The 11,482-nt window shown below is 38.5% G+C and overlaps 1 protein-coding gene across 1 annotated transcript; it reads right to left on the bottom strand.

Moving 5' to 3' along the window:
- Positions 1-5,952: 5,952 nt before the first annotated feature.
- LOC136036805 (zinc finger MYM-type protein 1-like) lies at positions 5,953-10,975 on the bottom strand. Its single transcript, XM_065719136.1, has 2 exons — positions 8,932-10,975; positions 5,953-6,182 (listed from the first exon to the last, which is right to left on the bottom strand). The coding sequence occupies exons 1-2, from the start codon at positions 10,973-10,975 to the stop codon at positions 5,953-5,955; spliced, it is 2,274 nt and encodes a 757-aa protein (XP_065575208.1).
- Between the last annotated feature and the right edge of the window lie 507 nt (positions 10,976-11,482).

The following is an 11,482-nucleotide window of genomic DNA, read 5'->3' as shown; positions in this document are numbered from 1 at the left end:
CCCATGGCCCATAGGATTTTTCTGGAATAAATTATTATTATTATTATTATTATTATATGCCCCCAGAGCATAACTCATAACACCTACCCCCGGGCCCTGGGGGTTGCTTCGACATTGGAGTTTTTCTTACCTGACCTTTGAACTATTAAAAAAATGGCTATCTTAAAATGTGTATCAGACGTGCTCGGAGAAAAGGACTTGGGGGGGGGCTATTTATAATAAATTGAGCCCTCCGAAGTTTATACGAGCATTTTTTCCATAAGAACCCTATAAGCCCCTAGGGTATAAATTGCAACGCTTGTCCTCGGGCCCCGGGGGCTTTTGTCGACACTGGAGTTCTTTTTATCTGACCTTTGAACTATTTTGAACAACATATCTATCTCAAAATTTTTACCGGGTGTATTTGGGGAAAGGGGGAGGGGGCTATTTGCCCACCAATCTCTTTTCACTCTTAAAAACTGAACTAGAACTTTCAATTTCTAATCAAATGAGCGCCCGAGCATGAACTAGAACTAAAAAGTGAAGAGAGAAATAAAAAGTGAACTAGAATTTTCAATTTCCAATCAAATGAACCCTCTCCGAAGTTTATACGAGCATCCCTTCCATAAGAACTATACATGTTCCCAGAGTATAACTTACGACGCCTGCCCCCTAGCCCTGGGGGGTCGTCGACTCATGAGTTTTTCTTATCTGAACTTCGAACTGTTTTTAAAAAAATGGCTATCTCAAAATTTCATGGGATTTATTTGGAGGAAAAAGGGCATGGGGAGCGGGGCTAGTTGCCCCACTCCACATAGAGGGAAACCAGCCCTTCCCCTCTCCCCTTTTCCCCAAACACACCCGGTAAAATTGAGAATTGAACTAGAACTTTCAATTTCCAATCAAATGAGCCCTCTCCAAAGTTTATACGAGCATCTCTTCCATAAGAACTATACATGTCCCCAGAGCATAGCTCACAACGCCTGCTCCCAGGTCCTGGGGGGGGGGGTTGCATCGACTCAGGAGTTTTTCTTATCTAAATTTTGAACTATTTTTAACAAAATGGCTATCTCAAAATTTTTATCGGTTTTATTTGGAGAAGGAAGGGCGTAAAGAGCTAATTGCTCTCGGATCTCGTTTGACTCTTAAAAAAGTGAACTAGAACTTTCACTTTACAAACGAATGAGTCCTCTCTGAAGTTTATGCGAGCATCCCTTCAATAGGAATCATAATTGCCTCCAGGGGATATCTTAAAACACCTGCCCTTGGGCCCTGGGGGGGGGGTGTCGACCCTGGCGTTTTCATTAAATAAGTTTTGAACTACTTTTAACAAAATGGCAATCTAAAATTCTTTATCGAATGTGTTGGAGGAAAAAAGGCATGTGGGGGGAGGGCTGGTTACCCTTCGATCACTTTTGGCTCTTAAAAAGGGCACTAAAACTTTCGATTTCCCATCAAATGAGCCCCTTTGAAGTTCATACGACACCCCTTCCATATGAAGCGCCTCTGAAAAAAAATAATAATAATAAAACATGGAGCTGTATTGCCTTTAATATGAGAAAATTAAAAAAAAAAAAGTTTTTTTAAATGAAAGTAAGGAACAACATTAAAACTTAAAACGAACAGAAGTTACTCCGTATATGAAAGGAGCTTTTCCTCCTCAACGCCCCGCCCTTTACGCTAAAGTTTGACTCTTTCTCTTAACTCTATTTTTAAAACAGTAAGAAACTTTAGCGTAAAGAGCGGGGCATTAAGGAGGAAAAGCCCCTTTCATATACGGAGTAATTTCCGGTCGTTTTAGGTTTTAATGTTGTTCCTTACTTTCATTTTAAAAAAACTTGTTTTTTTATTTAGTTTCTGGACGTTTTTGAATTAATGCATGTTTTGATCTCCGCACATAAATAACTAAAACGAGATTTGCATATTAATTAATTGCAATTAATCGGAAGACTTTGAGAAAAAAAAGTGAGGGAGGAAGCCTAGTTGCCCTCCAAGTTTTTGATTACTTAAAGAAGAAACCAAAACTTTTAATTTTTTACAAACGTTTTCATTGGTAAAAAGTATACGTAACCTACGAATTAACTTGCGTAACGAACTTCTATTTTCGTATGTTTTTATTGCGTATATGAGGGGGTTCAACCCTCGTCGATACCTCGCTCTTTACGCTAAAGCTTAGATTTTGCCCCAATTCCCTAAGAATGACCTCTGAATCACAAAGGCATAAATAGTTGAAATTACTAAAAATACTTTAGCGTAAAGAGTGATGTGTAACGAGGAGGAAAACCCTCATATGCGTAATAATTTGTGTTCGTTTTGTTTTAATGCTGCTCCTTACTTTCAGTAGAAAAAACTTTCATATTTATTATTTCATTGTTTTTTTCAAATAATGCTAGAAAATCCTGCGCCCCCTTCATTGAAATTCTCTTCCCCAATGAGAAGTTTCTTCACAGAAATATCCTCCCACATAACACCCCCCCCTCAACTCTCCCCCTAAACCAAAAAAATCCCCCCTGAAAACGTCTGTACACTTCCCAGTAACATTGCAGTCCCCCACGGGGACTGTGGGGGAGTAAGTCATCCCCAAAGACATAGTTAATAGGTTTTTCGACTATGATGAATAAAATGGCTATCTCAGCATTTTGATCCGGTGACTTTGGGGAAAAAATTAGCTTGGGAGGGGGCCTAGGTGCCCTCCAATTTTTTGGTCACTTAAAAAGGGCACTAGAACTTTTAATTTCAGATAGAATGAGCCCTCTTGCAAAATTTTAGGACCACTCAGTCGATACGATCACCCCTGAAAAAAACAACAACAAAAAAAACAAATAAATAAGCACACATCCGTGATCTGTCTTCTGGCAAAAAAAAATGCGAAATTCCGCATTTTTGTAGATAGGAGCTTGCAACTTCTACAGTAAGGTTCTCTGATTCGCTGAATCTGATGGTGTGATTTTCGTTAAGATTGTATGACTTTTAGGGGGTGTTTACCCCTATTTTCTAAAATGAGGCAAATTTTCTCAGGCTCGTACCTTTTGATGGGTATAACTGATCTTGATGAAACATATATATTTAAAACCAGCATTTAAATGCGATTTTTTTATGTAAACTATTGGTATCAAAATTTCGTTTTTTAGAGTTTCAGTTACTATTGAGCCAGGTCGCTCCTTACTACTGTTCGTTACCACGAACTGTTTGATAACATATCAAGTACCCGAATGATTTGTGACATGGCAAGAACAAAATCTCTAACCACGCACCAATGCGTTGATTATGCAGTAACCGGAACAAAATGAACTAGAGGGTGGATCTTTCGATTCCTTGTTCTCGAGGACATTTTGCCAGGAAGTATTACAACTCATATGTTACTGTGTATAAGATTTAAGCTGGCTTAACGGTGCAGACGAATTGTGTCTGTATTTCTCAGTCTTTTTCCGACAAAATGGCAAATAAAAACACGTGCAAAATATATCCTTGCCCTAAAGATCTAGCGGCACAGTGGAGAAAAAGGGGCCAGCTTATCCCTCCCAATGAAAAGACCCAAACCATATCTCCGCTGTTACGCAGAGATATGTTCTGTTCATATCTCTTTTCGTGTCTGACACTCGGAAACTTTTCAGATAATTGCCAAAAATCGTTCGCTAGTATTTCAAACAGTTTGTGGTAAGGAACTGAGTAAGGAGTGACTCGGCTCAATAGTAACCGAAACTCTAAAAACGGAATTTTGATACTAATATTTACATCAAAGAATCATATTTTTATGCTGATTTTAAATATATAAATTTCATCAAGTTTATCTTAACAATCAAAAGTGACGACCCTGAGAAAATTTGCCATATTTTAGAAAATAGGGCGAAACACCCTCTAAAAGTCATCCTATCCTCCTATCTACAAAATTACGGAATTTCGTATTTTTTGCCAGAATACAGATCACTGATGCGTGTTCTGTTAATTTATTGCTAATTTATTTGCTTTTTTTTCAAGGGGCGATCGTGTCAACCCAGTGGCCCTAGAATGTCCTGACAGAGTTCATTCTAGCGAAAATTAAGAGTTTCTGGTGTACTTTTTAACTTACCAAAAAATTGGAGGGCCTCTAGGCCCTCTCACACTATTTGTTTCAAAAAATAGAGATGTGAGAAAGAGTCAAACTTTAGCGTAAAGATCGATGCATTGTGGAGGGGACAAACCCTTTCATTTACGAATAATTTCTGTTCTTTTTAAGTTTTAATGTCGCTCCTTAATTTCAGTTGAAAAAACTTGTTTGTTTTTTCATTTAATCAAACAGTTCGTGGTAACGAACTTTAGTAAGGAGCGATCCGGCTCAATAGTAACCAAAACACTAAAAAATTGAATTTTGATATCAATAGCTACATCAAAAGAATCGCATTTTAATGCTGATAAAAGTTACGAGCCTGAGAAAATTTGCCTTATTTAGGAAAATAGGAGGAAACACCCCCTAAAAGTCGTAGGATCTTAACGAAAATGACACCATCAGATTCAGCGTCTCAGAGAACCCTACTGTAGAAGTTTCAAGCTACTATCTACAAAAATGTGGAATTTTGTATTTTTTGCCAGAAGACAAATCACGGGTGCGTGTTTATTTGTTTTTTTTTTTTTTCCAGGGGTTATCGTATCGACCAAGTGGTCCTAGAATGTCGCAAGAGGGCTCATTCTAACGAAAATGAAAAGTTCTAGTGCCCTTTTTAAGTGACCAAAAAAATTGGAGGGCATCTAGGCCCCCTCCCACGCTCATTTTTTCCTAAAGTCAACGGATCCAAATTTTGAGATAGCCATTTTGTTCAGCATAGTCAAAAACCATAAAAACTATATCTTTGGGATGACTTACTCCCCCACAGTCCCTGGGGGAGGGGCTACAAGTTACAAAATTTGACCAGTGCTTACATATAGTAATGGTTATTGGGAAGTGTGTAGGCGTTTTCAGTAGGATTTTTTGGTTGGGGGGAGGGGTTGAGAATAGGGGGATAGGCTGGGGGAGCTTTCCATCGAGGAATTTGTCATGGTAGAAGAAAATTCCCATGAAGGGAGCGCAGGATTTACTAGCATTATTAAAAAAAAAACAATGAAAAAAGAAATATGAAAAAGTTTTTTCCGCTGGAAGTAAAGAGCAGCATTAAAACTTAAAACGAACGGAAATTATTACCCATATGAGGAGCGCACCTCCTCCTAATACCCCGATCTTTACGCTAAAGTATTTTTAGTAATTTCAACTATTTATTTTACGGCTTTGGTGATTCAGGGGTCATTCTTAATGAATTGGGACAAAATGTAAGCTTTAGTGTAAAGAGCGAGGTACTGACGAGGGGGCGAACCCCCTCATATATGTAATAAAAACATGAGAATACAAAACTTCTTTACGTAAGCTAATTTATAAGTTACGTATATCTTTTACTAAAAAAAGATTCGTAAAAAATCAAAAGTTCTAGTTGCCTTTATCTTAATTATCCAAAAAATCGGAGGGCAACTAGGCTTCCTCCCCCGCTCTTTTTTCTCAAAATCATTCAATCAAAATTATGAGAAAGTCATTTAGTAAAAAAAAAATAATAAATATGCAAATTTCGTTTTAATTATTCCTCTGCGGAGAGCCAAAATCAAAACATGCATTGATTGAAAAACGTTCAGAAATTAAATAAAAAAAAAACAAGTTTTTTTTAACTGAAAGTAAGGAGCAAAATTAAAACTTAAAACGAACAGAAATTACTTCGTATATGAAAGGGGCTGCTTCCTCACCAACATCCCGCTCTTTACGCTAAAGTTTTTTACTGTTTTAGAAAGAAGAGTTGAAAGAAAGAGTCAAACTTTAGCGTCAAGAGTGGGATGTTGGTGAGGAAGCAGCCCCTTTCATATACGAAGTAATTTCTGTTCGTTTTAAGTTTTAATTTTGCTCCTTACTTTCAGTTAAAAAAACTTGTTTTTTTTTTTATTTAATTCTCAAAAGGACGACCAGCAAGAGAATATAAGTCAGGAGAATCCAAGTGTAAGTGGACATATAATGCCCCATTGATATTCCCTTTGATAACAGCTTAGCAGGCGGCTTTCGGTCATTGTTTGAGAAGTTTGATCAAACATTTCTTTGTAACGAACTGCATGTATGGAGTGAGCCGGCTCAATAGTAACCGAAATCTCTAAAAACGGAATTTCGATAACAATAGATATTTCAAAAGAATTTACTTTTAATGCAGATTCCAAAGCTATAAATTCATTAAGTTTATAAGTTATAAATTCATATAAGTTTATATTATGAGAAAGGAACAGCCCCTTCCATATACGGAGTAATTTCAGTTCGTTTTAAGTTTTAATGTCGCTTCTTACTTTCAGCTAGAAAAACTTGTTTTTTTTTTTTATTTAATCCCAGGAGCATGAAGCATGAAATTGGGTGATATAGGTTATAGGTTTTTTTTACTGCCAGGTGTGTAGAAAGGATGGGGTACATAGACAAGGAGTAGGGCTCATGATGAATAAGGAAGCTGCTAAGTCTTTTTTAGGGTGGGAAAGCATTAATAATGCAATATTAATTGCTTATTTTATGACTAAAAAGTTCAGAGTATCAGGATACAATTTCACAGAATCTATGGGAGATTATATTTTCATATTATACTTTTAAAACACTAAAAAAGAGTACTTCATAATTAAAACACGTATTTTCAAAATTCCGAGTGGCAATAATTTCCCTCCTCTTCCCCTCCCCTAAAGTTACCCCTTGTATTCGTAAAAAGCTCCCCACTCTTGAACTATCAATAATGTTAGGGTAATATGTTGGGGGTAATCAGTTTGGGGGTAATGCTTTCTTATTAAATTGACCTCTAGTGAAGTAGCTTGATCTAGTTCTAAGCTTGTTTCGATATTAATGTTAATTTCCGAAATCCCAACAAGGCTTGTGCGTACGACCTTAGAGCCCTGAAAGTGGTATGCATATAGGAGTGAGACACAACTTTATAAAACGGGAAATCATAAAACAAATAGTAGATGTTAGTGGAATAATTGCAGAAATCTGATATCTTTAGGGTAAGGTTTCATTTATTTATTTAGGGTAATCTTTAGGGTAAGGTTTCATTTATTTATTGATGGTGATTTGTAGAAGATTTATGCTTTGAAGATTCTTTTTTTTCTGCTCATATTTAGTTTAATGGAGCTCTTTACTTTTCTTTGAAAAACTTGTTTTGAGGAAAAAAAAATTTAGAATTAATCTTAAGAAAAGTCAAAACCAAACGAAATTGATTTTCAGCCAATGAATAAAATGACAAGATATAAAGAATATTTGGGCAAAAACTTCCGTTAACCCTCTTTCAGTGTTAAAGAGAAAGAGCAAACCTTTTGAACTGGCCCGAATCGAAGGAATAAAACGAAAGTATTTATGTTCGACAAAATAAAACGTACAGAAAACATAACGAAACGCAACGAAAAACTTATACAAAGACCGTAAACGTCTCAAAACATATTTAGTAGGATAAGATGAACCAACTGGAGAATTTATTAAATAAACCAGTTGAGATAAATGAAAATTTAGATTTGACCTTAAAAAATACGTGTTTGTAGAAAAAATAATGTTCCTCTCCTGGATGAAAATTGACAGCGCCTTCCTAGAAGTATTTGGGGTTTTACGAAGAGTGGCTAGCGCACCGGACTTGAGATTCTTAGAACAGGGGTTCGAGTCCTGGTGTCACTAGTTATTTGATTTGGAGCCGGGGTCAATTTTGTGACTCTGTAAGCTCAGCCTGAGTCGACCCAGCTCATAGTGAGCACCTGGAGAAATCAAGGGGCACGGGAGTTATTGGATGATTTACCCCCAGTCAAGCATTGCCCTACCGATCGAAGGCATCGAATCAGGAGATCGGTACCTGCGCAACGCAGACAATTGGTCAGCATGCGAATTTTTTTTTTTTTTTTTAAGAGTGAGGTGAGACTGTTTAAATATTGACAAACATTAAGGCAAAGGGATGATTCTGCTTCAGTACCTATTATGGCAAAGGGGTGAGGCCTGGTGAAAGTGATATTTTTAGACCTCTGTGCTAATGTATTATTACTAAACAGGTTCAATTAGAAGAGTGCTATTCATGACTATAATACAGGCTATTATTTACGAAGGTGTGTACGGGATGAAATTTTTATGGGGAGACAGTCACGGCCGCGGTTTTTTTTTTTAGAGGTGGCCAGTAATTTGAAAAAAAAAATTATTTGATAATTTGAATAATAAGCACCAAGAAATTCGGGACAATTATAATTCCAGAGAGGGAAGCTAAAGCTTCTTCTATATACCTAATGATGGATTTTTATGGATTGCTTTTCTAGAACCAAACAAGGAAATATATATATATATATATATATATATATATATATATATATATATATATATTACCTTAATCAGTAAAGTCCTTTCGATCTGTCGGAGTATTAAACCCTTCTATTCGCCTACGTAGAGGTTTACATAATATAACCGGGAAAAGTGGTCACCCAATCGCTTAGTTTGGCTGAAGCATAATTTTGAACAGTTCTTACTTATATTTATATTAATCTGTCAACTACCAAGAATCCTCCTTCCTTACTTCGAATAGACCTTAATCAGTGGCGCCATTTCAGAAAACCTTAGGGGGGGGGCAAAAATCGATTTTGGGCCCCCATCCAGCCTTAAAAATTTTAAAATTTTCGAACATGCCTTTAGGTACCGTACTACCTTTGGGGTTCGCATTTTGCAGCTTATTTAGGGACCAAAAACAGTACCAAAATAGAACATTTACTGTATAAATCAGAAACTTACGTACAGTTACTTCAGCAATGGATATCTCCTTTGCTTCATTTTTGCGAAGTCGTCGACAAGCTTCTCAAAATTGAGCTCCTTCACTGCAGCTTTCTCTGAGAATATAAGCAGCAAATGCGAAAGTCGCTCGTTTTCCATCGTTGTCCGGAGGTAGTCCTTCACAAACGTCAACACAGAGAAAAAACGTTCATTTGAGCACGTTGTGAGCGGGAGTGTGAGGACTACCCTGACGACCTTAAGAAGCTCAGAATAAGCTTCTTTCAATCCTCCGAGGCGTTCGAAGACATCTAAAGCGTTTGCCGGTTTCTGTGGAAGCTGCGACACAAATGCACGAGCTATTAAAGCTTGACACTTCAGCTGCATAGTATCGATTCCCGCCTGATCGAAGTATGTCGCGATCACAAGAAGTAAATCTGAGTCCATAAAATCTTTGGATTTGGGGTTAAGGCAACGTGTGGCTTCTAGTACTGGCAGCTGGACAGAAAAACGCTCTTCAAACTCATTTAACACTCTGTCCAAAACCTCGTAGAACTCTCTCCGCATTTTGTCTTCCGTTGTTGTGCTTTCGGAGTCAATGTTGTGCTTTCCAATTGTTGTTGTCGTCAAATAGTCTCTTAGTCTTCCGGATATCTTCTGAACTCGTTTTGATTTAACAGGTATGGCTGAAGAGAGAGCACTTGTTTCCGACAGATCAGCTCCGACATTAATGGCCATCTCTTTAGACTTGCCGTATAGGACACGAAAATACTCGTCATCACGCATTTTCCTCAGTTCCTTCTTTGTTGCACTGATTAAAGTGCAAGCTTCTGAGATGACCAGATCTGCTGCCTGTAGTTGTTCAGAAAGAGGGTTTATCACTGCAAGAACTTCGTGAATGACATGCAAACTGAATATGAAGGGAAACGACTCTAGCTGGTTCTTAAGACCCGTAGCTTCTGCCGCTGCCTCCCTGTCAGAAGATTCTTGAACTACTGACAGAACTGCGAGTATGCAGTCATATCTAACCAGGATCTTAGCCACTGATCTATACCAGTAAGACCAACGTGTCACTACTGTCCTTTCAAGCGTTAGCACAGGCACATTGGCAGTTTTCTGGGCTTCGACGAACAACTGGTATCGAGTGTTGCTGTTGGAGACGAAACTGTAAACTGTTTGCAAAACTGAAAATACTGATGAAATTCTTTGTATTTTCTGCATACAATCGCCAATGACAAGGTTAAGTCTATGGGAATGACAGTGTGTGTACACCGCTTGTGGTGCTTTTTCCCGGAGACGGGCCTGTACTCCTGAAAAGTGTCCGCTCATTACACTGGCCACGTCATAGCACTGTCCAACACACTTTGACCAGTCAAGGCCGATAGCCTTTATTTCGTTGTAAATGAAGTCGGCCAAACTCTCAGCGTCAACCTTGCGCATGTGGTAGCAACCTATGGCCCTTTCTTTGATTTCCAGGTCATGAACATAGCGCACTAAGATCGCGAGTTGTTCCTTTTTCGAGAGGTCTTTTGTCTCGTCAGCAAGAACGGCAAAATATTTTGCTTCTCTGACTTCTTTCGCGATAGAACTTTTGATTTCATTTCCTATGACCTCAATGTAGTCGTTTTGGTACTCGTGTGACATGTAATGGCCATAGGCCTTACGAGAGTTTTTCATCAAGTCCGGGTTGATTTCTGTTAAAAGATGTACTGTCTCTACGAAATTCCCTTGATTGGCACTAGACTCCCCTTCATCATGGCCACGAAACGCAAGACCTTGCCGTCCAAGTAATGCTGTAGTTTTTAGTAGAGCTTTTACGTACTGTCTATTCTCTAGTATTTCCTTTTCGCGTTCTTTGGAGAGGCATGACGCAACAGATTCGGCCGCCTCCGTCTCAATAGCTTTAAACTGAGTCAAAGAAATGGTACATGCTTTGTGTCGGTCGCTGTTTTCGTGCTGCCGTATCAGTTCAGAAATGTCTTTCCACTTTCTAAATCCTACGTCAATGAATGCTCTAGCTCCATACCTTTCGCCTGATCTTAGCGAGGATCCACTGAAATGTCGGCAATTGAAACAGAACACCGAGTCCTGTTCTTTCGAATATTCGAGCCATGGGTATGCCAAGAAATAGGAGCTGTTAAATTTTCGTGTGCGATTCCCGATGGTAGTGGCGGGATAGTCAGTCAAAACTGGTTGGCAGGGGTTATCATACGGGTTCACGGACAAATCGGTAGTGATCGTTCTGGAAGCCATTTCCTCCGTTTGTGGTTCGCGCAGGTTTGTCTCCTCAGAAATGTGTCTCACGTCCAGGGTCTGCTCGTTTGTCGGTAAAACTTCGGCAAACCCTTTTCCCCAAACACACCCGGTAAAATTGAGAATTGAACTAGAACTTTCAATTTCCAATCAAATGAGCCCTCTCCAAAGTTTATACGAGCATCTCTTCCATAAGAACTATACATGTCCCCAGAGCATAGCTCACAACGCCTGCTCCCAGGTCCTGGGGGGGGGGTTGCATCGACTCAGGAGTTTTTCTTATCTAAATTTTGAACTATTTTTAACAAAATGGCTATCTCAAAATTTTTATCGGTTTTATTTGGAGAAGGAAGGGCGTAAAGAGCTAATTGCTCTCGGATCTCGTTTGACTCTTAAAAAAGTGAACTAGAACTTTCACTTTACAAACGAATGAGTCCTCTCTGAAGTTTATGCGAGCATCCCTTCAATAGGAATCATAATTGCCTCCAGGGGATATCTTAAAACACC

The sequence above is a fragment of the Artemia franciscana genome, chromosome 16 (genome assembly GCF_032884065.1).
Source record: "Artemia franciscana chromosome 16, ASM3288406v1, whole genome shotgun sequence".
Taxonomy (NCBI): domain Eukaryota; kingdom Metazoa; phylum Arthropoda; class Branchiopoda; order Anostraca; family Artemiidae; genus Artemia; species Artemia franciscana.
This window is presented reverse-complemented; position numbering and strand designations above follow the sequence as displayed.